The 27,844-nt window shown below is 42.5% G+C and overlaps 1 protein-coding gene across 1 annotated transcript; it reads right to left on the bottom strand.

The window, feature by feature from the left end:
* Window positions 1–443: 443 nt before the first annotated feature.
* Window positions 444–27,339, bottom strand: LOC308675976 (T-cell-interacting, activating receptor on myeloid cells protein 1-like). Its single transcript, XM_081341667.1, has 8 exons — window positions 27,304–27,339; window positions 27,140–27,175; window positions 17,688–17,987; window positions 15,593–15,871; window positions 14,522–14,578; window positions 5,307–5,405; window positions 4,057–4,094; window positions 444–1,781 (listed from the first exon to the last, which is right to left on the bottom strand). The coding sequence occupies exons 1-8, from the start codon at window positions 27,332–27,334 to the stop codon at window positions 1,632–1,634; spliced, it is 990 nt and encodes a 329-aa protein (XP_081197793.1). The 5' UTR covers window positions 27,335–27,339; the 3' UTR covers window positions 444–1,631.
* Between the last annotated feature and the right edge of the window lie 505 nt (window positions 27,340–27,844).

The raw sequence follows: 27,844 nt of genomic DNA, 5'->3' as shown, positions 1-27,844 counted from the left end.
CTGGTTGTGATGGCTTGTGGCACTGCTTGGGTTGTGATTGGCCGTGTGGTTGAGTGCTGAGTGCTTACTGCGCACGGCAGCCATCATGTTTCGTTACACAACTGACAGGTGTGGGTGTGTTTGACTACGTACAAAAGGTAAATAATTTCTTTATTTTTAAAAATTGTTGGTGAATTGAAAATCTTTTTTTAATTTTTAGTGTAAAGTTTACTATGAACATTTGCCTTAAATATGATAAATTAAAAAAATTATGTTAAGAACTGAATATATAACTTTTTAAAATAAAAGATAAACAAGATGTGAGTTCCGGCTCCTTTTTTCTTACAAAAAAAGCACTGGTTAAAACTAAGATGAGAGGTGGGGGAGTTCTGACAATTCTGGTAAAATATCTTCAGAAAAACGGCAATCCCAGAACTGCTTTCTAAAAAAAGCTCAAGCATGCATTTTGCATAAGTTGTTTGCATAACTTTTAATTAGTTTATTCTGCTTCTGCTGACAACTGAAAAGTTGGAGAGACATAGAGGTAGTCCTTGACTTACAACCATTCTTTTAGTGACTGTTCAAAGTTACAAGGGCACTGAAAAAAGTGACTTCTGATCATTTCTCACATTTATGACCATTGCAGCATTCCTGTGGTTGCATGATCAAAATGTGGATGCTTGGTAACTGGCAGGTATTTATGACAGTTTCAGTGTCACGTGATCGCTTTTTGCCATCTTCTGACAAAATCGATGGGGGGACCGTATTCACTTAACAACAGCACCACTAACTTAACAACTGCAGTGATTCACTTAATAACTGTTGCAAGAAATGTCATACAAATGGGGCAAAACTCACTTTACTGTCTTATTTTTTTAGGCTCAATTGCAATCGTAAATTGAGGACTACCTGTATTGAAAAAAAAAGACTACACATGGTCCTTGACATATGACCATAACGGAGCCTGCCTATTACAGCTGTAAATGGTAATGGTTGCAAAATGGGCCGACTCAATTTTACAACCCATTTTTGCGGCAACTGTTAAGTGAGCTCCATCACCAGAGGTTCACCCTGGGCATGGTTTTGCCCAAAACCGGAAGTGCTGGGTTTGGCAGAACTGACGCAAAACACCCTCACATAACTGTGGGATACTGGAAATAGCCCTAAGTGCAACCATGTTGCCAGGCATCCAAAATTCAGCCATGTGACCACAGAGTGAGCCCAACCATTGGAACTTTGAGTCCGGGTTGTAAGTAATCCTTGGGACAATCCTCGTTGTAATGTTGAATGGTCGTTAAGCAACCGGTTGTAAGTTGAGGATTGCCTGTAATTCAAATATTGACTAAGAGCGTGTAGGAAGGAACCACGGTTACAGATCAGGAGTAGATTTCAGTGTCAACAAATTCCTTCAGCCTTGGATGATGATGGATGGCGAGAGTGACGATGTGAAGAGCGGGGGCCTCAATACTAAAGGCTCCACCATTGTCCCAAGTACCATAGTTAAGAGCATCCTGATGATCTCATTTCTTGAGCTCCCAGTATGATCTGGTCCTTACCCTTGGCATCTATAATTTACACCATCTGGGGAAAAAATAAAAATAAGGTATTCTTGCTTGTATTCGACTCAGGAGTCCCCCAAGGTCCTATGACCTTTATGGATGAAAACTTTTATGTTTGGCCACTGATGCATATAAACAAGGTTCAGAGGTCTGGCAAGGATGGGTTGCCTGTTGGGTATTCCGTGGCTGGTGATTCAAAGTAGCATAGGAGACTTCATCCGGATGTTCTCCAGCATCAGAGGACTAGAAAGAAGAAGAAAGACTTAGGAGGCACACGTTCCTTCGCTGTTGCAATGCAAGCAGACGAGGTGATATAATGGTGTGTGGGCATGAGCTTGGTACACAAGGGGAAGAGGTGCTGCCTAGGGCAGGGGTAGGCAACCTTGGCTCTTTTATGACTCATGGACTTCAATTCCCAGAATTCCTAAGCCAGCCATGCTGAGGGGCAAGGGAGAGGTTTCCAAGCTGAGCCATGCTGGCCCAGGAATTCTGGGAGTTGAAGTCCACTAGTCATAAAAGAGCCGAGATTGCCTACCCCTGGTCTAGGGAAAGAGCAGATAAAAGGAGGGGGAGCCTGCAGCTGAACAATGGGCAGAGGAAGAAGCTTAGTAAGGATCCATCCCAACTTATCAGGTGGCAAAAAGTAACAGTGGGTGATTTGCACTTTGAGATTTGCAAAGTTGATGTAAACCTCCCAAGTACTAACAGCCCTCTGAAAGTGCAAATTTCCTGCCAGCTCTTTTTACCACCTGAGGAGGTAGGGTAGATCCTTTTTTTCTTCTCCTGTTGTTCAACTGCAGGCAGCTCCCACTTTTACCTATTCATTCCCTGGGCAAAATCTCTTCCCCTTTTTCTTCCCAGGTCATTCCCAGATATCACTTATTAAAATAAAAGAATTCAACTCTGCAGATTTGCAAGATTTGTGCCAGCCCTTTGAGGTGGACCAAACTAGAAAACCAAAGTTAGGAATACAACTACTACTTTTATTATAAAATTGCAATAAGAGAATTGGGTAAGTTTCATTGAGATCCCCCACCCCCGCCACCATCTTTGTGAAAACTAGGAAGGGTCAAATCTGAGACGTTTTCTCAAATTACTCTTCTGCCTTGTACTCAAATTTCATTTATCCAATGACTGTCTTAGCTGTGGCTCTTCCTCTTGTTCCTCAAGATTATTCCTACTGCCCATGACATGCAGTGATTCTTCAGCCACTCATAATCTACTCTCTACTAGGGGCAGAGGGTTGTGAATAGAAAAATCTTTGTCCTCTCTTTGTTTATCATCTGTTTTGGCTACTTGTTTGCTAATTCTTTTGATCTCACTTTTGATTTTTGTTCCCAGGTATCCCCCAAAGGAGCACATGCTCTTTCATCCTTCTCCTAACAGGATGAAAGCAGTGGTGGGATTCAGCTGGTTCGCACCACTTGAGCAGAACCGTTAGCTAATTTTTGGTTGCCCAGGCCCAGAATGGACTTCCGGAAGCGGCATCCACACAGAGAACTGGTTGTTCACATATTTGAATCCCACCACTGGATGAAAGTACTAGGTTTATCTGCCCCTGTCATATATCTCTTGTAAATACATCTCCTTTCTGTTATAGTTTTAAAAACTTCATTAATCAATGCTCAGGCCATGTTCCTGTTCTTAGGACCTTCACATGCTTCCACACAATGCTTCTACTTCCAGCTTGGAAGAGAGAGCTAGAGAGCTTCCATTTTTGCATGGAATAGAATGAAAACTTTTTGGCCTCAGAGAAATCAAATCAAATTTTCTGGTTGCTCACTGGCACAGGACTGTACTTACATACGACCCCCATTTTCCCCAGTTATATAGTTTGCATGAGATAAGGAGAGCTAAGTCAGCCTCCAACAAGAATGGGGTTAGAGAATTCATAGGCACAAGAATGTCTTCCCATGCACTCTCATGATGTAATTATGAATTTAATGCCACCAGTTTCATTAAGTGGAGCAGTTTCTGAAATTCTAAGTCACACATGCCCAACAATCTTCAAGCTTTTGTCTGTCTTTCTTCAAGCCACACTCCCGAAAGCAGGGGGAAAATAAATGGTTTTAATTAACATGAATAGTTAATGTTAATGTTGAATGTTATCTTTTTTTTTCTTTTTACAACCCTGTAATCCCTTTTATCGGGGTGGAGTCAGAGCCACTGAGTGGAGCTGAGCATTTACTGGCCAGATGCCCTTCCTGATGCCTATGCAGAGTTCACAGCAGATATTTTCTCTTTGCATCCTGATAGAGAAACATCTAGGATTGAACTCAGCCTTCTGAGTGGTAGGTGAATGTTTTTACCTCTAGGCCACCATGCCGCTCTTATTGAATATTATCACTTAATTACAGTTACGGTAATAGGTTTACACCCTGTATAGTAATGTTCTCCTTAGATCAAATGAAAACTGACAATTCAGAGGTAACTTTGGAAGGACTTGACTGTTCTAACTTCTGTATCTGATGAAATAATTTAGACAAGGAAGGCACAGTTAAGAAAAGAAAGATCTTACCAGATTCATTGCTGGGTTATTTTCATTGGTTTTGAAATCTGTGGATCAAAGACAGGCATGAGATTCTTTGCCTAATTTGTATTTGATTAAAATAATAGCAGCTCATCCTTTCCAAAACATTCTCCCCATAAAATGCCTAAATGAACAAGTCTCTATCAGAGTTGATTTATATCAGAAAGGTTTTGTGCCAAGGTGGCCCCACTCTACCATTTCATGATTCATCACACTTGCCTTCTTTTATTTTTTTTATTTTTTATTGATTTTATTATAATTTGGTTGATTGTTGTGAGCCATTCAGAGTTGGTGAGAGTTGCCTGGCATACAACATTATTTTTTTAAAAAATTATTCATTGCTTAAAAATTTCCTCCAGTTTTTAAAATACAGCTGCTAAGATCTTCATATTATTCCAGTTTGAAATGCTGGTATATCTGGAGGATTTTTCATATGAAACCTGCAGTTAAAACAAATTCTACCCATTTCCACCTTAGGTCTTTGCACTTCAAATTTGCAATTTCCTTTCTGGTTAGATTTGCTTGCACCACTTTATTAACATTAGAGATGAGATTAAGTCTGTTCTGCTTATTCAGAATGTTAATGTTTTATCTTGTACTGCTGATTTATTGCTCAATTTTCTTAAGTTTGCATTTCTCTTTTGTCAGATGGCTTCCTTTGCTTTTAAATGTTTGGGGTAAGCCATTGTAAGCCATTTTTAAAACATGTTCATATGTTCAGTTGTAATGGCTATAATCAGTGCTTTTTTTGTAAAAGAAAAAGGTGCCGGAACTCACACATGTCATACAACCCGCCTTGCCTACCCTACAAGGTTTCATCCAAAAAAGGTGCCGGAACTCCGTTCTGAGCGTTCTATGAGAAAAAAATCCCTGGCTATAATACGTTTCTTCAATTTCTTTAAGCCACTTTTTTTTCTTATTTCAAGGAGTATATCAAGGAGATATACAAGCTGTTTCCCTTGGGTTATAAAAAAGATCTTTCTGGTCCAATTATCAAGTTTTCAGATTTTATTACCTATTGCTAGCAAGCTTTAAGCTTTTTTTTTTAAATCACAAGGTCTAAAATGTGCTTTGCCTCTCTGTCTAATACTATGAGCTGTCATCTTTTAGGGAGAAGCTTTTTTATGCTTTTGATGAAAATGAAGGCAATGCAGTAATCTCGTGAGCCTTAAATACCATAGTTGGTTATTGTTCATCTACTTCTCTGTAACCATGTTTATTACAAGATCATCACTTACTTTTTCTCCTTTTCCTGAACAATACAACAGCCAGCAGCAACACAACGATCAGGAAAACGCTCGCCCCAATGCCCGCCCATAAGTATAGGCTAAGAATATCTGTAAAACCAAAACAGTTGCATTATACTGCTGCTCCTCTAGATGTCCATCTCAACACTCACGTAGGGTTTCCTAGAGGTTCCTCCTCATCCTTCTGGAGATGACACAGGTTGAAACTGGCACCCTTTGGAGACAAAGTATGTGCCCTAAATTAGACTTATGGTCTTTCCACACCTTCTGCTGACAGTGGGGAAGAAAAGCTACCATTATTCTTAAATCAGTGGGTTTGTTTTCCTCAATGGAGCCCTTTTTCCCCAGACTGCTTTTTGTCCATGGCTCCTGGTTCTCAATCCATCCCATGCTTCTCTTTCTCTCTCTCTCTCTCTCTTCCCCCCCCCTCTCTCTCCCTCCCTCTCTCTCTCTCTCTCACACACACACACAAATTCCTTGCCTCATCATTTCACGTCATGCAGTAGACCTAGACTTTGAGCAACTGCATGAGTCAAACCAGTTGAGTAGGTCTTTCCATATCCCTTTCGTCACATAAACACTAACAATATCTAATGACGCCTTTCTGGAAAGCTTTACTCCCACTGTTTGTTTTCATGCCCATGTTTCTCTTCCCACCACCTTCCTATATCAAATCCAGAAAACAATGGCTACTCTAAATTATCGTGACTCTTCTACAATGTTTATAAGATGCAGTAAATGAATTTTGTAAAATTAAAACAAAGCATTCTTCTCATCAGCTGTTCTGTACCTTTTAGCTCTGCAAACTAAATCACCATGTCCTAGTTTGATTTTATAGGAGAATGTAAATATGCTATGTCCTCGTTAATGGATAAATTAGGATGCTTTTTAAATATTTGCTGAAATAAACTTTTGAGCATCCTTTCTCACTGACACACCAGTTGTGGCTTCTGCTTTGTGGTTCAGCAACATCTGCCCCTTACAAGGATGATGGCGATCTACTGAGCTTTTGATAGACAAACCATCTCGGGCAGTTAAATAGGAGGGATTTTAAAATAGAGGGGAGATGAAAAAAGTCTTTGTTATAAGCATTTTTAAATAAAGTAACTGAGGCAGGGCGAGTTAATGGACTTATACACAATTGTCTAAGGTAGACTTCAGGTTGCCTTGCTAGCTGTTCTTGAAGGACAGGTACTCATTGCTTTACTCTCTCCCATCCATAGCTAAGGATGCTTTAAATCTACCTGGCTCAATGTTGAAGTAGTATTTTCACCTTGCTACATGCACCGTGTGTGGCACTTTTGTAGCAACTGTGGTGATGATGGTAAAGCCAGGACTGAGACCTTCTGAGCTCCTAAGGGCCATTTTTGGCTGCTTTGAACACCTCCCCTTTTTTCTACCAGTCCCTAGTGATTTCTCTCTCTGTCCATTTTAACTTTTTGGGAAGAGGTACTGGGATTTTGCTTGATCTGTGTCTCATAATATGCCAATAGGTGTTATATAAACTTCTTAACTCCTTATTTGCACAGATCTACCAGTCTCACATTCTAGACACATGATCCCCCCCAAAAAAACCCCCTCCCATGACCCTTGGGTGACAGACGGTTTGTGGGGTGGAGAAGTGCTGGTGAAGCAATGAGTCCACCCACCAGTGTCGGTCAGCTGTTTTTAGATGGAGCAAGTGGGCAAGAGAGACAGGAAGAAGATCTGCCAATGGTGCAGCCGGCATTTCAAAGACGTCTCAGCCCACAAAAGGGGGAAGGAGCACAGGGAAGCACTTCAAAAGGGACCCTCCCTAGTTTGCCAGAGAGAAAAAGGAAAGGAGGGGAGAAATACTTTTCAGCCTTGCAAGATTCTGTTACTGTAAAGTAATAGTAAAGATAGAGCTAGTACTCCTGGTTGCTTTTCTTCTCTGGATTGCCTCGCAGGGATAATGCCAATCTTGCAAGCCTGAAAGTATTTTTCCCCTCCAGAAATCCTATACAATAGGTAGGCTAAAATCAAATAAATAGATAAAGTACAGGTAATCCTCAACTTGCAATCATTTGTTTAGTAACTATTCGGAGTTGCAATGAGGTTGGAAAAAAAAATCCAGTCCTTGCACTCTCAACCACTTCTTTGCACTTATGATTTACACCCCACCCTCGTGTGATTCCAGTGAGGATGCTTGGCATGTACGACTGGTTCCAGTATCCTGTACTCACGTGAACATGATTTGCTACCTTTTGGGGGCAGTTCTGGCAAAAATCGCCCCACCAATTTAGAAGAATGGATTTGAACTTATGAGTACGGCATTAACGATCATGGAGAGTCGCTTAACGGTTATAAAAATTGCGGTAAAATTGGGTCTGACTTGACTTACGACCACAAGGACTTACCAAAAGAAATTCCAGTCCCGACTGTGGTTGTAAGTTGAGGACCACCTATAGATGTAGAAAATGGAAAATCAGAGCGCACGAAGGAGTGCAATGCATGCAGTGATGAAGGGGAAAACAGATTGTTCAGCCGTGAAAAGAGAAGTTTGAAGTAGAACTTCTCAAATCACATGAAGGGATAACACACAGAAAGAAGTCAAAAACTTGTTCATTTCATTCCCAAATGCAAAACATAGAATGATGGAGCTAAGTTATAGTAAGACAGAGTTTGACGGAATGTTAATAAGAACTTCCTAACAATAAGAGCATTTTAGCAGTGAAAATAGTGAGGTGGTGGGACCTCCTTTATTGGGTATAACCTAAGACAATCATCTTCCTGAGATAACTTAATGTGAATTCCTGCCAGGGGTGTCAAAAAAAGAAAAGATGTTGATTGCTCCAGTGCAACTGAAGCCCAGTCTCTTGATGTGTGTGTGTGTGTCAGTTTTGTGAAAACATACAAAGGAGTAGTGTTGACCCAGAATTAGGGGACAGTATAGGAAATATCAATTGCGAATGTGCATTTCAAGGGCTTGCTGTTTGTATTGAGCGTCTGGATGAGAGAGTGGAAGAGCTTAGCCAAAATAACATGAGATTAGATGCAAAAATGATGGATGCAGAAACTGTGATGGAAAAGATTGATGATGATGTGGTTTTGCTACAGTATTGAGAAATGGAGTTTGCTGTGAGAATTAGAGGTTTGAAAGAAGATCCTAAGGAAATAGAAGGCAAGGAAATACTTCTGGTTGGATTATATGCTCCTAACCAACAGCAAGCAGAATTTTATAAATTATTACACAGCAAGATTATTCAGTGGGATTACAAATCTTATATTTTTATGGGAGATTGGAATGGTGTTTTGGATGTACAAATGGACAAAAGAGGCCTTTTTAGAAGTACGCCAAGTCATGCTAGACTGCCTAAATCATTTTTTGAGATGAAGGATGACTTGGAATTGAGAGATGTTTGGAGAGAAAGGAACTTGCAAGAAAAAGACTTTACTTTTTTCTCTAATAGGCATCAATCTTTATCCAGGATTGATTTTGTATTAATTACTAATGATTTTTTTCTAGGATTAAGAAGATCAAGATATGTCCAAGAACTATATCTGATCACAGTCCAGTATGGTTGGAGATAGAAAAAGATAATGGAGATAGACGGTCTTGGCGACTAAATGAGAATTTGTTTAGATATCAGGAAAATGTGGAAGAGTGTAAAAAACAGATGAAAGAATTTTTTAAAATTAATATGCATAAGGGTACTTCTATTGAGATGGTTTGGGATGCAAGTAAAGCTTATATGAGAGGAGTGTTAATATACTTGAACAATAAATATAGACATAAATTGGAATTCAGGCGGAAAGAATTAGAGGACGAAATTAAGAGAAAAGAAAAGGCTTTAATTTTGAATCCATCTGATGGGAAGATCAAAGAGGTAATTACTTTACTAAGAGGTCAGTTTGATATGTTGATGGCAGATCAAGTGGCAACTAACTTACGGTATGTTAACCATAACACTTTTTGTAATGCCAATAAACCGGGTAGGTGGTTAGCCTACTTGTTAAGGAAGAAATAAAGGGCATGTAATATAGATAGAATAGAGTACAAGGGTAAAGTGGTGTATCAGCAGAATCTTATTAAAAAGGCTTTTGTTGATTTCTATTCTAAGTTGTATGTTAGAGATAAGATTCGAGATACAGATATAGATAGATACTTGCAGGAAGCTAACATTCCTGTTCTTACACAAGAACAAAGGGAAGGGATGAATCAATTGATAAATGATGAAGATTTTTTTTAGCAATTAAGCAATTAAAGGTGGGTAAAGCACCAGGAACTGACGGATTGACTGCCGTCTACTATAAAAATTTACAGTCAGAAATGGTGGAACCTCTAAGAGAATTGTTTAGGACAATTCAACTGGGAGGAGAAGTGCCTCCATCGTGGAAAACAGCGTTTATTTCGCTGATTCCGAAGGAAGATCAAGATGCTACCCAATCCAAAAACTATAGACCAATATCGCTTTTAAATACTGATTATAAGATATTTGCCAAAATTTTAGCAAATAGATTAATGAAGGTAATGCAGCAAGTGATTCATAGTGATCAAACTGGATTCATAAATGGTAGACAAATGAAGAATAATGTGAGACATATTGTAGATTTATTGGAATTTTTGGAAAGAAATAATCAGGTCTCTGCAGCGCTGATCTTTTTGGATGCTGAAAAAGCTTTTGATCAATTGGATTGGCAATTTTTGGTGAAAGTATTGGAGAAAATGGAGTTTGGGGAATTTTTTTTGCAATCTATTAGAGCAATAAATCAGAAGCAAACAGCTCATATAATAGTTAATAGTAGTTTGACAGAAACATGTAATATTGAAAAGGGCACAAGACAGGGGTGTCCATTGTCACCCTTACTGTTTGTTTTAACATTGGAAATATTATTGATTAAAATACGAGATTCAAATAAAATTAAGGGAATTAAAATAAGAGATCAGGATTATAGACTGAGAGCATTTGCGGATGACCTGGTTATTACAGTAAGTCAACCGACTTACTCATTTGTAGAGCTGATTGTTCTGAACCAGCCTGCTACCGGCCTTGCAATAAGGCAAACCCCTGTTCAAACAGTAGAGACTGGAGAGCGTCTGAGGCTGCAAAGCGTCTGCCAAGATTTATTACTCAAACAAGAAACAAAAACACTGGAACTTGAATCCTCAAACGGAAGGGTTGCTTTCAGCAACCAGCCCTTCCCCAAACACTCCTTTTATTTAGAGATCAGGGCGTGGCCTCCCTGTGCCTCCTCCCGAGGAGTCCCACAGCCTTTCTCTGTTTGTTCCTGCTCGACTGCCTCCTGCGTCGGGCGTCCTTGAACAGGGCCAGCTGTGGGTCATCATCCTCCGCACTATCGGGCTCACGCAGCTGAGAAGAGGGCCCCGGCTGGGGGCTCTGCGAAGCCTCCAAACCATCATCAGCCGGTTCGTCTTCCACACACTCCTCCTCCCCCTCATCTGAGTCATCCGAGACATCTGAGCCGGCTGCCGGACCCACAGGCTGGCCCTGAGTCACAACACTGATGGAGATAATAATTTTATATGGGAAAGTTTCTGGATTTAAGATAAATACACAAAAAACTAAAATATTGTCTAAAAATATGACTATAGAACAAAAGGTTGTTTTAGAAGAGTTAACGAGATTTGAAATAGTCAAGAAGACTACATATTTGGGGGTTTATTTGTCAGCTTCAAATGTGAAGTTATACAAGAATAATTATGAACCGTTATGGGTAAAAATACAAAAAGACTTACGGTAGATAGTTGGAAAAAACTACAATTATCCTTATTGGGAAGAATTGCAGCAGTGAAAATGAATGTTTTGCCAAATTTTTTATTTTTGTTTCAAATGATACCTATACTTAAAAAGGATTCAAATTTGGAGGAATGGCAGAAAGGTATTAATAAATTTGTTTGGGCAGGGAAAAAGCCACGAGTTAAATTTAAGATAATGCAAGACATACGTGAAAGAGGTGGTCTTAAAATGCCTAATCTTAAATTATATTATGAGGCTGCTGCTTTATCATTGATAAGTGACTGGTTTAATTTAACACAAGGGAGATTATTAAATCTTGAGGGTTATGATTTGTTATTTGGTTGGCATGCATATTTACTGTATTGTATGATAAGAAGGTGGATAATGTGTTTAAGAAGGGACGTGGTGGCTCAGAAGGGACGCGGTGGCTCAGTGGGTTAGGACGCTGAGCTTGTCGATCAGAAGGTCGGCAGTTTGGCGGGTCGAATCCCGAGTGCCGCGTAACAGAGTGAGCGCCTGTTACTCGTCCCAGCTTCTGCCAACCTAGCAGTTCGAAAGCATGTAAAAATGCAAGTAGAAAAATAGGGACCACTACGGTGGGAAGGTAACAGCGTTCTGTGCGCCTTTGGCGTTTAGTCATGACCACGGAGACGTGGTCCTCGGACAAGCGCTGGCTCTTCGGCTTTGAAACGGAGATGAGCACCGGCCCCTAGAGTCGGAAACGACTAGCACGCATGTGCGGGGGAACCTTTACCTTTACCTTAATGTGTTTAAGATACATATATTAAGGTATGCTCTGTTGCGAATATGGAAGAAATATAGATATAAGTTAAATTATAAGATACCAATTTGGGCAATACCTAAACATGCAATAGAAAATATAAACGTTGGATTTAAACATGATGAGACTACATATAAGGAAATTTTAAGGATAGAAAGGAATGTATGGCAATTAAGGCCATATAATATTTTAAAAGAAGAAAAGTTTGTACAAACTTGGTTCCAGTATGGGTAGTTACAGGCAAGATGGAAAGAGGATCAGAAAGTTGGTTTTTTGATAACTGATGAAAATTTGGTAAAACAAGTTAGAGATCAAGGTCAAGCACATATAAGAAGGATATATAATGCATTGATAGAAATTGATTCAGAAACGGAACTTGTTAAAGATTTTATGATAAAGTGGGCCCAGAACTTTCAGGAGGTTATAACGATGGATACTTGGGAAAAGATTTGGGTCAGAAATGTAAAATTTACACAGGTTCAAATTTTAAGAGAGAATTTTTATAAAATGTTTTATAGATGGCACTTAGACCCTAAAAAGTTAGCAAGTATGTATCCGAACTGCCAGCCCAAATGTTGGAGGTGTGGTTGTGAGGATGCAACGTATTTTCATATATGGTGGACTTGTAAAAAAGTCAAAGCTTTTTGGATTAAAATTTGGTGGAATATGCAAAAGATATTTAAGAAAAAGATAAGGTTTTCTCCACATTTGTTTTTGTTGGGTATTATTACAGACTTTACTGTTATAGATACTAAATTGGTTTTGAATTTAATTATGGCAGCAAGACTTTTAGTAGCGCAATATTGGAAAAAGGAGGAACTGCCGACTATAGAAGAATGGACTTTGAAAGTTTCCAATTTGGCGGAAATGGCAAAGATCTCAGCTTACTTGAAAGAACAATCGCAACAGAGATATATTGTGGAGTGGAGAAGATGGATTGAATATATTTAGAATAAATATGGGACTAAAAAGTTTCATTTAGCATTTGAATAAGTAGTGGTTTTACATTATTAGTTATTTGTTATTTGTTAGTAATATAATTATGACTATGGAGAGTTAAAGCGCGATAGAATTTAATATTTTATTCTTGTTGTTAGCATATTTTAACTTATGTTTGTAAGTCTATACCCTGTATTCAGGGTACTTCTGCTCTCTTATCTACAGTATGCCAGACTTACTGGGTGAAATCTTTATGTACGCGTGTCATCTTTCCTGGATGCCTTGCTTATGTAACCAGAAAGAATAAATACAAGGATTTCTTGTCTTTCAGGGCTGCTCTCATTTAGAGGAGCCCATCTTTTTTGTTCAGCTGAATAAAAACGTAAAGCTTGAAGGCAACTTCTGGTTTGCTATATTTTTTACCAGCAAAACCTCAGAACCTGCATATCAGTAGGGCTTTGATTGCATTGCTGCATCACCATCTTTCCTGTTTTGATCAATCCTTGCGAACAGCCCTGATTTCAGTACAGAGCAAGTGATTGATATCAAAAGGCACCAGTGGAATTTGTCAACTCTGGAATTCTGTAAATCAGAATTCAGGTCAGATCTCACTCATAGGAATTCTTTGCAAAGATCAAGAGACGGCCAATGTGCAGGGGACAATCCAAATAAGAAAACGGTAGGACACGGATATGAAAAATTATCATTAGGAATGTTGAGAATCCATGAAGTCCATTTAAGGGAGAAAACCAAAGGCCACGTATAGAGTAGAGTAAACAGAAATAGAATTCCATCCACCAATAAATCTGCAAAAAGATCTATAACCTCAGGTGTCTTTATCTGTTTGCGATTTCCATCCTACTTCCTGTAAGTTCTCAATATGCAGGAAAATGACCACAATTAACTGCCTTGGGGCCAGTCAGGCTGTATGTTCTACAGTTTTAGCAATGCCGCAAAGCAACATTTCTTAGCAACATGCTTGATTCCTAGACTATATTTAGATCTGCATGCAGGTCTGAGAAAAACAATTGGAAAGAGTGATTGAAAGTTAGTATTTTGTTTGGAGGTATATCCATAGGCCCACAGGAAAAATCAAAGGAAAACTGTATGGGGGCTAAAAGTGGTACTGAGGAAGCACTGCCCACAATTTGCTACTTGGGAAGTGGACCTTCTGACTAGTCAAACCATCAGGGTGGCTCTTTTGAGAAGAAGCAAGCTCTCAAGGCAGCCATCTTGGAGACTGCCCAGCATGTACTTGCTTTTCTGGATATGCTTACTTAACCTCCATCTGGCCTTCTTTGTGATTGAGCACCAGTCTCTATCTCTGCAAAACGTTCCACCAGGGATTTCTGGGTGGAGGGATTATACCATCATTCAAAAAATAATAATAATATAATACATATATCTCATTGACTGGTGGCAAGAAATTGGAAACTGTGTTGGGTTTGGTCTATACCTCAAAATCCAACTCAGACCAGATCTGAGCAATTTTATATCTGTTTACCACAATCCTCACAGCAGCCTTGAAGATGTTCATCAGGCTCTCCTTTTTCCCAAAGGCATGGTTCAAGATCTATGTCCTTATTCCTAAGGATAATTAACTAAAGTTAAAACTAACTGTGCTTAGTATGTTGTAGCTGCTAGGTTTATAAATGGTTCAGCAGGTTATGTCAATGGAGTTTGCATAAAGAAGTCCTCATTCTTATTTAGGAAGGGCAAAACCAGACCATTTCTTAGCCCTTGGGACTTTATGGGGAGATTCTCACCTGAAGCATTGGATCCTCCAGGTGTCTTCTCCGTGGTGGGATTCATCATCTCAGGATCTAAAAACAGTCGGGATCCAAGAAAGGAATTCCTTTATTTCTTTGGATTTCAACAATATCTCTTGTGAAGTCTCCTAGCAAATACCAGGGTTCCGTTTTGCACATTGGCAACACATCTTCCTTCATTGGCAAAGAAAGGAGAATTCGCCCCCCCCCCAAACAATGGGGATGGAAGCCCAGCACCCACTCTATACCAAGCCTATGAACCCCTTCCATCGAACCACAACAGTGAATAAATCTAACCCATCACCAGCAGATTTTCCAATAAGTTAGGGTCTTTCTGTTCTGGACCCACTTCCATGTCGTGAGGGGGTCTACCTAAAGCTGGTTACATGATCAACTTCAGAGGACCGGCAAGGCCCACAGCTGAAGGTCCTGCAGGTCTTGTCTTGACCCCCCCATCCCTTCTCATCTCCCCTCCCTGCAAAAAGAAAATACACACATTGCCAATACCCCCAACCCTTCCCCTCCATGTTTCCCTGGGAGGACTTCCTGGTCATTGGCAAAACAATTTCAGCAGCTGCTGAGGGATAACTTTAAAATATGATAAATCTCCTCATTTTATGCCTAACCGATCACTGCTAGCACTCACTATTGGAGCAATATCCTAAAATGTGTACAATCTGGTGATGAAACAGCTCAGGAGTGGAGATAAGCCTTTGGTCAGTACTGCAGTATTTGTCTCTTCAGCCTCCTGCCTCTCTATCTCTTCTCTCCTGAACATTAATTTTATTGATATAATCTAACTAAAACAAGAATTGTCTATCTCTTCTTGCCTCTCTGCCAGCCTTCATGTCAATCTATCTCTTTCCCTGTCTCCCCTGAAATATTTAATGGACCCCGGACAGATACTGGCCTATCCAGGGTCACCTACTGGCCTAATGTTTTATGACTTCCAATCTGTCTGATACCCACGACTAAGGGCTCTGGCCCAGTTTGAGCTCTTCCAGCAGTTCAGATCCATCTCAGATGGGGCAAGTGGAGAAAAGGATATGTGCTACTTTGGCGACTTACCTCTCAAAGGCAGCTCCAGTGGGTCACTTGGCACTGACCAGACAAAGGGACTGCTTTCTTGGTGGTACTGGCAGGTATAATTTTGTGCCTCTTCCAACCTCCTCTGGTGGAGAAAAAAATCCACTGCCTTTTCCCCTGACACTGCAGCCTTGTATTTTATCTGCTTTTTTGATTTCAGAAGAGCAAAAGTCAGATCTGGTTCTATCCTTTCACACCGTATGGTGTATGGACGCTTTTTTACATTTAAAATCTGGATGGTAGGCTTGGTCAGGCTGGGATCTAGAAGGGGGAAAGATTCAGTGAAACCTCAGAGATCCTTGTAGTCAAGTATCTCCTGCTTCATTCAGCCACAGAAAATATCTCTCTCTTTTCAGTCTTTTGGCAATGAAAGGATCCTCTTCTCCATTTTCAAATACGTATTTTTTCCAAATATTTATAAATAAGTTTATTTCTTTCTTTCCCACTTCATTATTCTATCCAAGCCCACCCAAATTTCCCTTACCTTACATTCTGCGTCTTCAAAGTGATATACTAAACAATATTAACTTACAGAGAGAATAGCATCTATAAAGCAAAAAGATATCAAAATGAAGTTGTAGGTGCCATGATGTAAGTACGCAAATGGATGCATTGTGTCATGAGGTCAACAATCTCTAATACAAAGAGGTTAGTTACCACATTTCTATTCTGACATCATCGTGTACATGTTGACACTCTTTGTCCAACCCAATGGATGACCAAGCACAGATATGGATTTGTCATTTCAAAGACCGCAAAAGAACTTAATTCACATCAGGTCAAGCTAACGAACCAATTTTAATCTAGATTACATCACCATGGAGGCAGAAGGGACCTCTCTTGCAAAACGCATGAATATTTTAGTTGAAGCAACTTGGCTTTCCATTCAGGCATTACAAACCCTAATTTCCCATCTCTTGTACCAGTGATCTGAGTGGTATACAGAATGCTACCACTTTCTTTCCCTTCTCTATAACACTCCTGTGAGATGGTATGTTGGTTGATAGAGAGCAAACCAGGAACTTTTCTTTTGGGTTTAATGGAAAAAAGATTTGGAGGTGGGGTTGTTGTTGTTTTTTTGGAACTTTGATGTCATATACGTTGAGAGCAGCAAGATTACATTATACACAAAAATGGCAGTACACTTCAGTCCCCACAATGGATGAATGGTTGCAAAAGCTGATGGAGTTAGCAGAGATGTCTAAATTGACTGCTTTGATAAAAGGGGGGAAAAAACCCCCACCCCACAATTACTTTGGTTTCTGCTTGGAAACCGCTCCCGGACTTTGTCTTTGAGGTGGAAAAAAATAAAAATAAAACTTTGATTTGGGGGTTTACTGATTAGATAGATTCGTTGTTATAGAAATGGCTAGTTTATACTATTATGTAAAAGTAAAAAGTTGGAGTTTAATGTCACTTCTTATTCTACGACACCAAAGGGAGTCAGAAGTCAATGTCTTTTCTTACTTTTTCCCTTCTTTTCTACACTTTTCTCTTCCCCTTTCCCTCCTCTGTTTTTCCATCATCATCATCATCATCATCATCATCATCATCATCATCATCATAAGTTGGAAGGGACCTTGGAGGTCATCTAGTCCAACCCCCTGCTCAGACATTTGGCTGTCCAGTCTCTTCTTAAAAACTTCCAGTGTTGGAGCATTCACCGCTTCTGGAGACAGGTTGTTCCACTGGTTAATTGTTCTAACTGTCAGGAAGTTTCTCCTTAGTTCCAGGTTGCTTCTCTCCTTGACTAGTTTCCATCCGTTGCTTCTTGTCCTGCCTTCAGGTGCTTTGCAGAATAGCTTGGCTCCCTCTTCTTTGTGGCAGCCCCTGAGATACTGGAACACTGCTATCGTGTCACCCCTCGCCCTTCTCTTCGTTAAACTACACATACCCAATTCCAGCAAGGATAAAATACAAAATGAAAAAAAAATTACAAAGATAGAGAGCAATTTGCCCAAAATTATCCATTGAGCTTCTCTGGCAGGGTAAGGAAATATTTGGCAGAGGCAAAATTGTGAAACTCTTTGTAGTGCCATTTGTGTGAAAATCAAAAAAAGTACTGAGCAGACGTTACCTGTTAGGTTCAGATAGATTTCATCACTGAAGGTTGAACATTCTCTTCCATGCAGGCATGATCTGCAGTGGTATTTGCCCCCATGTGACCGGTTGAGAGGGGACAAGGAAAATGCAGTCCAGTAGGATTCTGCCTTCTTACACGCTACAGTTTCCATGTTATGACTTGGTCTTGTATATCTGGTGAGATAGACATCTCCCTGAAAATCATCCCGAGTCCCACAGAAGACGGTGACGTTTTCACCCAAAGCAACTGTCCCGCTGAAGGAGACAGATATCAAAGGCTTGGGAAGAGTTTGACCTGGATAAGAAAAACAAAGAAACAAAAAACAAAACAGCAGAATAATATCTGAAAAGTGCAGCATCTGCTTATCCCACCCCACAGAAATGGAACCACTAAAGGAGCAGTACTTTCCTTTATGGAGAGTGCCTGATACTTTTGGGAAGAAATGATTACCAAGCATTTAAACAGAGAATACTCCTGCAACAACATCTATTTTGTTGCCATTTATTACCAAAGATTGCAACACCCAGGTTGTTTTTTAAATATAACCTATGCCCAACTTCTGTTATTGGTCAAAAACAGCTGGTCTTTCTTTCTCACATGAACAGCTTTTTCAGCCCTGAATTCTTTTTTGTGTGTGTGTTTGTGGTCTTGCTTTTTCCTGTGCTAATTATTCTATTTCCTCTTTTTTTTAAAAAAAATAGAGACATTTCTAGTAATGGTGAGTCAAGCATTTCAAATTTGAAGTCTGCTTAGTTCAAAACAGACTGATTTGCCTTTATAGTTTGCTATTTTGAACTTGAAATCAGGCATTTGGCTTTGAAATATTTTGCATACCTGTCATTTGCTCTCCTTGGGGGAAAAAAACTTGTCTGAAAGTGAACAACCCCAAGACAGGTTACTGTAGAAATTTTTCCTTTGGGCTTAACTCCAGAATTAGGACCCCCTGAACACAGTTAAAAGAAACCATAAAATTGAAAACTCCAATTGAGCAGAGATATGCATGGTGAGATACCTTCCCAGAGGGATGAGGAACTTTGTGCAAAACCCAGAAAAACATGAAGTAATAAGTCAATTATATTAGATGTGAGAGATCAAGAAATAGGAATGAAAATGCAACTAAATCAGCTTTCTACTTACAGAGTTCAATATACCACTTTGTATATTTCTGTTCCTACAAACCTGCCTTGCTTTCATCACATCCAAACCAGTTTATAAATGATATTGAAAATTATAGCAGTAATTAAAAAGCAATGTTATTTCTTCACACACAGCTGGGATTACACAGAGTTATATTGGAATTTCCCCTCTATGCTTAACTCTGGAAGACAATTAAAGTGCTCTGTCGAATCTGAAATTGGCAAGACTTCCCTTGATCTGGAGTGCTAATCTATGAACACAAATACATATTCAGTGAGCGAAGGAACTTTATGCAAAGCACAGAAAAAGCAGATTAATGTAATAAGCCAGCCCAACAGAGGTAGGAGATAAGGAAAAGGAATTTAAATCAGGTTTACCGCTATATGATTCATTCTACCACTGTCCCTTTTTGCTCTTGCAAACCACTTCCCTTGCTTTCAGTAAATCGCTTCATAAGGATCTTTGTTCTTTAAATGCACCACTTTTCACTCATTCAGGATCTAATCAACTCCATCTAATTACAATTCCTTCTATTTCTTCTCTTCCACTCAATGGAACCTTTTTGCTCATCCTTCTTTTCTTCCTTTTGTGATTGCATCCTCATTCCTTGTCTCTTTACGGTAAAACCTCAGCGTGTTTCATACTATGTGCAACATGATCGCTGTAAGAAATAGAATTAGGACTTGTTCGTTGTTACCCACACCAACATCCTTGAAAAGGAGGCAGAGGCTCACTCTTGTACAAAATTGCTATTTTGACTTCTTTTGACATTCATTCTTCAGGGCAAGCCATATGCTTAGTTTCTCCCAGGACTTACACCTCATAAAAGTTATCCATCATTTCCCCATCTTTAGGAAACTGTTGTGAATGAGAAAGATGGGACACGATTCTGAGGAAGAAAGTTACACTTTTTGAAAGAACAGTAATTCAGTTTCAGATTACAAGGGAAAAGGAACAGAGTATAATAGAATGGAAAATCTTTTACAGGGATTTGGAATTGTGGGGTTAGAAAATTTAGGACTCTGGTTCACTGTCAGAAAAACTGGATAAGTTTGATTGTGTAAGCAAGCTGTTTTATCATTGAAATACCCTACGTGTTACAGAGGCAACAGAGATGCTAGAAATAAGCATTGTTTCTGGTTAGCAAGTGAAGTTATATTGTTGAGATTAGGTGACAGTTACTTTGTACAATTGTCTTAGTCTTTTTTCTCTCAGGACTTCTTCCCACTTTTGAAAATTTATGAAGGACCCCATGGGATATATTTATTGATATTTACCACATGAAAAATTAAAATTGACACATTTGCTGCCATATCACTTCTCGCAATTTGTTTGATGGGATTTTAATATTGTATTATTTTTCGTTTTGCTTTTTGGTACTTTTTGGCCTTGGACTGCAAGGCGATCAAACCGGTCAGTCCTAGAGGAGATCAACCCTGACTGCTGTTTAGAAGGCCAGATCCTGAAGCTAAAACTCAAATACTTTGGCCGCCTAATGAGAAGGAAGGACTCACTGGAGAAGAGCCTAATGCTGGGAAAGGTTGAGGGCAAGAGAAGAAGGGGACGACAGAGAATGAGGTGGCTGGATGGAGTCACTGAAGCAGTAGGCGTGAGCCTAAATGGACTCCAGAAGATGGTAGAGGACAGGAAGGCCTGGAGGAACATTGTCCATAGGGTCGCGATGAGTCGAACATGACTTCGCAGCTAACAACAACAACAACAACAACAACATTATTTTTCAAAACAGACAAATCATTTTAATGTCATGGACCCCTGAGGGGGGTTTTGGGTGATCCCCTCTAGGGTCCTAGGATCACATTCTAAGAAACATTTCCTTAGTCAATTGACTGAGCTGCATTTTTCCTGCCTGTAGTCAATTTCATTGTTTCTTTATTAATTGTGACCCATTTTTCTTTTCTTTTCTGCAAGGAAAGGATTAGTTTGGAGTAGGATTTGTTTAGAGGCAGGAATAGTTTTAGGGAGATCTGAGGGGATTATGTAAAGTGAGGAACTGAACCTGGTCCCATCGTCTTTCATGTTCAGGGAAAGAAGCCCTGGAAATAAACTCTCTTCCCACTTTAGCCACAACACTTTTTACGAAGATACTCATAATTTTCTACTTGCAATAATATTTCACGATCACTTGCAGTTCTTCACTCTACTGTATTTACCTCGTCAAATACAGCCTGCCTGGTCTTTGGTGCATTAATTTTCAGATTAATGCTTCCTGTTTTATCAGACATTCTTTCAAATATTCACTGCAAATCATTGAGATTGTCAGCCAACCACAGGCCATCATTTGAAAACTGCACACAAAAAGCAATACACAAAACACCTAAAGTACAGCAAAGATACACACAAACAAACACCACCACAACTTCTTTCGAATAGGTTCTCTCAGTGCTTTTTTTGTAAAAGAAAAAGGTGCCGGAACTCACACATGTTATATAACCCACCTTGCCCTCCCTACAAAGTTCCATCCAAAAAAGGTGCCAGAACTCCGTTCTGGGTGTTCTATGAGAAAAAAAGCCCTGGGTTCTCTCCAAATATATATGCCCCCTAATGCATATATATCCCAACAGCTCAACTTGAGCATCTGGTAATCTAATTAAATAGACTGAGGTCAATGAACACATAAAGTAGCTTGATCTGACACAACATACTACAATACAAGGGACCCCCCCCACCCACCCCAAAAAATTAATTAAATAAAAGTAGCTGAACTTCATGCATCTTATAGATGCAATCGCCAACTTTAATGGAGCCAATTAAGAATTTTGTGCCAATTCAACTCTGGCTCGTCCAGAGTTGCTCAACAGTGAAATGGGAAGCATATAAATAAATAAATTACCAAGAAAGACCAGGAAAAGTGTTCCCCCCAAGAGTCTGAAAAACAAGGGATTCCTCCCAAATTTCACTGCAGAAGAGACTTTTGAAATAAATACTGTAGTGTATGCTCTTAAAGCATACACGGAATGTCAGCACAGCAGGGGGCTGGACAGCTCCAGGCTATAACCGCTTTTGGCGGGAAAGCCTGAATAGAGTGAGTCGTTGACAGCCCCAGGGCATAGTCAGCTCTGGCGGGAAGCCAGGGTTTAAATCCATTGGCCACCTGCACTGGCGGGAAGCCCAGGTTTGAATCTATTGGTCGCGATTCACCTGGGCAGGTATAAAGAGACGCCAGGTAACCCCTTTGCTCCAGCTTCATTTCCAATCCAATAAAGAAGTACTACCCAGCTCAAGTGTCCGTCTCTGTGCAACCATGTGACTTTGCACTGGCGACGAGGGTGGGATCCTGCACCGGACAACGCTTGCCGCGGACGGAATCCAATCGGCAGCCCCGGACCAAGACGCAGGACGACCGAGACGGAGGAATGGCACAACTGGGTCAGTATCCCCTTTTCAATAGCAACCGCCCAGAGGAGTGGGAAGCCTTCGTGGGGCAGCTCGAGTGCTACCTACGGGCAAACAGGGTGAAAGATGACCGGCAGAGAGCGGCGGCGCTACTCTGCAGCTGCGGCACGGAAACATACCAGCTGGCGGTCGGTCTCTGTGCACCCGACGACATCCACACCGTCGGGTACAGCGAGTTGCTGGCAAAGCTGACCAAGCACTTCAAGCCCGAGACGTCCGAAATCGCCTGGCGGTATCGCTTCAAGAAACGGGACCAGCGGCTGGGTGAGTCTTCCAAGCAATACATGGCCGCCCTGAGGAAGGCAGCTCGCCTCTGTAACTTTGAAAATTTAGAGATCCGGCTGCGGGATCGGATTTTCTGTGGGTTGAGGGACAGGAAGCTGCGCCAAAAAATCTTCGCAAAGCAGAAGTTGACCCTGAGGGATGTCCAAGAGGAATTCCTAGCCTGGGACGCGGCTGAGGAGTCCGACACGAGAGAGGGTGGATCCATCCACCAGTTGAGTGGTTGCAGCGATGTGGACGGGGCAGAGTCGGAAGTGGACGCCATCCACCGACAACAGCAACCCGTCACCTCCAACCGAGACAACGTGAGGGAGCCAAGACCAGCCACGGCGGACCCAAGATGCCAGGAGTGCAGGTGCGGAGAGAACGGCCCCCGGTCTACCCAACTCCACGGCTACAGTGCGAATCGGCCCCGGTCTACCCAGCATTGCGGTTGCGGGCCCCGGTCTACCCAGCACAGCGGCTGCGGACAACCCCAGTCTACCCAGTGCTCCGGCTGTGGCACGAACAACTCCCGGTCTACCCGTTGCGCCAGTTGCGGAGGACAGCATCCCTGGTCTACCTGCTGTTTGAAGTTGGCCAAGTGTCGGGCATGCGGGAAAACTGGGCACATCGCGGCGGTCTGCAGGAACAAGCAGCGGGATAGCCTGCACGAAGTGGAGGCGGAGTTCCAGTTCGCTACAGGTACCGGGGAGCGGTTGCCGGGACTGACGGTCAGTCACACAGCGGGACGGCGGGACATTTGTCTAACGGGGGCCCCTGCGGCACTAACCCCGAAAATAAAATTGAGGGTGAAGCTGCAAGGGGTCCCCTGCACGATGGAGCTGGACTCAGGGTCAGCCGTGTCCATCATCTCCGCCAGAACGTTTAAGGAGATTTGCAAGCGGAGCGGCCAACGGGTTCCCTCGAGGCCATCCAGACTGACCCTCTCGGACTTTCAGAATTCACCCATTAACATCCGGGGGGAGGCGTTGGTGAGGGTTCAGTACAAAGGGTTCGAGGGCAAATTAAGTGTACTGGTCGTCAAAGGGCAGCGGACCAGCCTCGTGGGGTTAGGGTGGTTCAACGCGCTGGGCATCGGAATCACGGGGATTCACCAGACGCGGAGCTGCCTTTCCCTTAAAGCTGTCTGCAAGGATTTTGCGGATGTGTTCAACGGGCAGCTGGGAAGGTACACAGGTCCCCCAATCTCATTTAAGTTAAACCCCCAGGTGCAACCCATAAGGATGAAGGCTAGGAGGGTTCCGTTTGCGCTAAAACATAAGATAGAGCGGGAATTGGATAAGCTGGTAGACCAGGGGGTGCTAACACCAGTCGATGGAGCGGAATGGGAAACCCCCATCGTAACACCGCTCAAGGCAAACGGCGAAATTAGAATTTGCGCCGACTATAAGGGGACAATCAACCGGGCTCTGAGCACTCATTCATACCCAGTTCCTGCAGTAAGCAGCATTCTTGCGTCCCTGCAAGGCGGGTCGGTGTTCGCTAAACTGGATCTTGCCCAAGCTTATCAGCAGCTGCCGGTAGACCCAGAGGCTGCTAAAGCACAAATAATAATCACACACAAAGGGGCGTTCCGGGTAGACCGGTTGCAGTTCGGGGTCAGCGTGGCTCCTGGAATATTCCAGGAGGTGATGGAAAGGACCCTCAAGGGAATACCAGGGGTTTGCCCTTATTTCGACGACGTCCTGATCGCAGCCAGCTCCGAGGACGTTCTGGCAGCCCGATTGAAGGCAGTGCTTGAGAGGTTCAGGGGTGCAGGGTTGAAACTCAAAAGGGAGAAATGCAATATTGGGGTAACTGAGACAGAGTTCCTGGGGGTCAGGATTGATGCTCAAGGCATTCACCCATCTGCATCCAAAGTCAGGGCAATCAAAGAAGCCCCAACTCCCAAAAACAAGTCTGAGTTGCAGGCATTCCTGGGCCTCCTCAATTTTTATCACGCATTCCTGCCACACAAAGCAACAATTGCAGAATCCCTACACAGGTTGCTTGACAAGCAAGCATCCTGGGACTGGACTGACAAACACGCTAACGCATTCAAAACACTGAAGAACCTGTTAGCAGGCAATGCCACAGGGAGGACCAGCCAATCTGCCTTGCTTGCGATGCATCCCCTTATGGGATTGGGGCAGTTCTCAGCCATTTAAGGGAGGATGGAACTCAGGCCCCCATCGCCTATTACTCCAGGACCCTGTCAGCGGCAGAGAGAAATTATGCCCAGATAGACAAGGAGGCACTGGCAGTGGTTGCAGGAGTAAAGAAATTTCATGACTACCTTTATGGTAGGGAATTTCTAATTTATACTGACCATAAGCCATTATTAGGGTTATTTACAACAGAGAAGCAGACACCACAGATCCTGTCACCCCAGATGTTATGCTGGTCCATATTCCTGTCTGCATACTCATGCAAACTGGTACACAGGCCGGGCAAAGACATGGGGCACGCAGATGGCCTCAGCAGACTTCCCCTAAGGGATACTGAGCCGGACCCAGCACCGGCTGCCCAAATACTGGCAATACAGGAACTGTCAGAATGCCCCCTCAACGCAAGGGATGTAGCCACAGAGACCCCCAAGGACAAGGTTCTGAGCAGGGTACAATCATGGGTGAGCAATGGGTGGCAGGACAAATCACCAGGGCAAGAGTTCATTGCTTACTTCTCCAGAAGGCATGAACTATCCACACACAAGGGATGTCTCTTGTGGGGGAGTAGAGTCATCATCCCCACAAGGCTCAGAGAAAGAGTCCTCCAGTCATTGCACGAGGGCCACCCAGGAATAGTAAGAATGAAGGCCCTGGCAAGGAGCTACCTGTGGTGGCCAGGGTTGGGCAAGGAGATAGAAGAGCTAGTAGCGGGGTGTTACACATGCCAGAGGTCACGGCCAGAATAGCCACATGCACCAGTTCACAAGTGGGAGGAAACACACTCCCCATGGTCCAGGGTGCACATAGACTATGCAGGCCCATTCCAAGGTCACACATTCCTGGTAGCAGTAGACAGCCATTCTAAATGGCTGGAGGTGGTGCCTGTGGGCAACATGACCTCAGCAGGAACCATTCAAGCATTGAGGGGGATGTTTGCTACACATGGTCTGCCTGATGTGATCGTGTCAGATAATGGAACACAATTTACCTCCTCGGATTTCCAGGTGTTCCTGAGGACCTTGGGGATTAGGCACGCCACCTCGGCTCCCTTCCATCCTGCCAGTAATGGGTTGGCAGAACGATTCGTGCGGACAACAAAGGACGCCCTCAAGCGCATAGTACAGGGAAATTGGAAGCAAAGACTGGCCACATTCCTCCTACACCAACATGCAACACCCTGCACTGCCACAGGCAAAAGCCCAGCGGAACTCAGATGGGGCAGACACCTCATAACAACACTGGACAGGCTTCACCCAGACAGGGTAGCAGCAGACGCTGGGACCCCCAACATCAAAACAAGTTTCAACAAGGGGGACCCCATCTGGGCCAGGAACTATAGCTCAGGTCACCCATGGGTGCCAGGGGAGATACTAGAGCAAACAGGACCCCTTTCCTACAAAGTGAGGGTGGAGGGGGGACTCCTTTGGAAGAGGCACCTAGACCAGCTGAGGAAAAGGGCTTCTGAAAGTGTTGTTGAGGACACACTGGGGACTGAGGAGGAAGAGCCAACACAAACACAAACACAAACACCCAGGAGGGCTAGCAGAGGGGCACAGTGGCAACACCACCCCAGACAGGAGACTGACAGAGAAGCCAGGCAGCCACTGGAACCCAGCAGAACACAAAACCCGGGCACCGCAACACACACACACAGACACCACAATCCACCACAACAATCACAACAAGGAAGAGAGTCTAGACACAGCACCACACCACCAGGAGAACCAGTCCCAAGAAGATCAAGCAGGCCGCACAAGGCTCCAAGCTACCTCGCGGACTATGTGCGTTCTTAGGGGGGTGGAGAAGCAACCAAGGAATAACAAATGTAAATTCTTGTGTATAGTGTAAATAAGTGTATATAGTTATGGAGACAGAATGACAGAGGGTAATTCCTCACTATGGGGGAAGGGGTGTAGTGTATGCTCTTAAAGCATACACGGAATGTCAGCACAGCAGGGGGCTGAACAGCTCCAGGCTATAACCGCTTTTGGCGGGAAAGCCTGAATAGAGCGAGTCGTTGACAGCCCCAGGGCATAGTCAGCTCTGGCGGGAAGCCAGGGTTTAAATCCATTGGCCACCTGCACTGGCGGGAAGCCCAGGTTTGAATCTATTGGTTGCGATTCACCTGGGCAGGTATAAAGAGACGCCAGGTAACCTCTTTGCTCCAGCTTCATTTCCAATCCAATAAAGAAGTACTACCCAGCTCAAGTGTCCGTCTCTCTGTGCAACCACGTGACTTTGCACATACCTTGAATGACCCTTGTGGCCAACTATTTTAGGATTAAAATATTCATCAGTGGAACTGACTGCTTGTTGGAGTGCTTTTGTTGTGCCTCCGTCTAAGCTCAAATCCTCCCAAGTGCAAAAAATTATTTCAGACGGTCCATAAGCATCCAGAAAGCCACCCCAGAACCTCCCAGCATTTTGGGAAAGGGGTGCAACCCCCCCAACCTATTGACTCACCTCTAGAAGTCCAACACTGCCTGGCCAACCACCACCCTGGAAAGAAGATCAGGCCGTTAGAGACACAGAGCAACCAAGAAATAGGAAGCAGTGGTGAGTTTTTGCCCCCCTCTATCAAACAGCATATATGATTCTCTTTCCCTTCCATTTGATCAGATACCAACCAAAGAAGAGGATGTTAAAGGATAACTTCATCTTCAAAGTTCCCTCAGTTCTACAGCCAGGATAGTCTTCTCAGCTCTTCTCATTTGCAGAAAATGGTCCCCGCTGAGGATTTGTACCTCCTAACACACAACACTGACTGAACTGTGTAGATGGTAGTATCCAATCGTGACTTCTGTGAGATCACACTTTGATGTCGTTCACAGTCAACAGGCCTTATCATTTGGAAACCACTTCCCGTTTTTCTATTGCCAAAGAAGCATAAAATGTACCCAGGGGAAGGAATGTATTGCAAACACCCACAGTTGGGAGGATTTCTCAAAATGAACCTGACAAGTTAATGATATTTTTTCCTCTTTAGCAGCATCAAGCGTGTCAGTTTTCAAATGAAAAGAATTGTGACTTCTGGAATGGAGTGCACCTGGCTTAGTGTTTTTACCTTCCTTCTCCATCCTCTGTGAGACTTATTCCAAGGTGGGTGGGATGGTGGTAACAAGCACCCTCCCCCCCCTTGGGGGATGATGTCCTGTTCTGTAAAGAGAA

This window comes from Vipera berus (genome assembly GCF_964194415.1).
Source record: "Vipera berus genome assembly, chromosome: W".
NCBI classification, from domain to species: domain Eukaryota; kingdom Metazoa; phylum Chordata; class Lepidosauria; order Squamata; family Viperidae; genus Vipera; species Vipera berus.
This window is presented reverse-complemented; position numbering and strand designations above follow the sequence as displayed.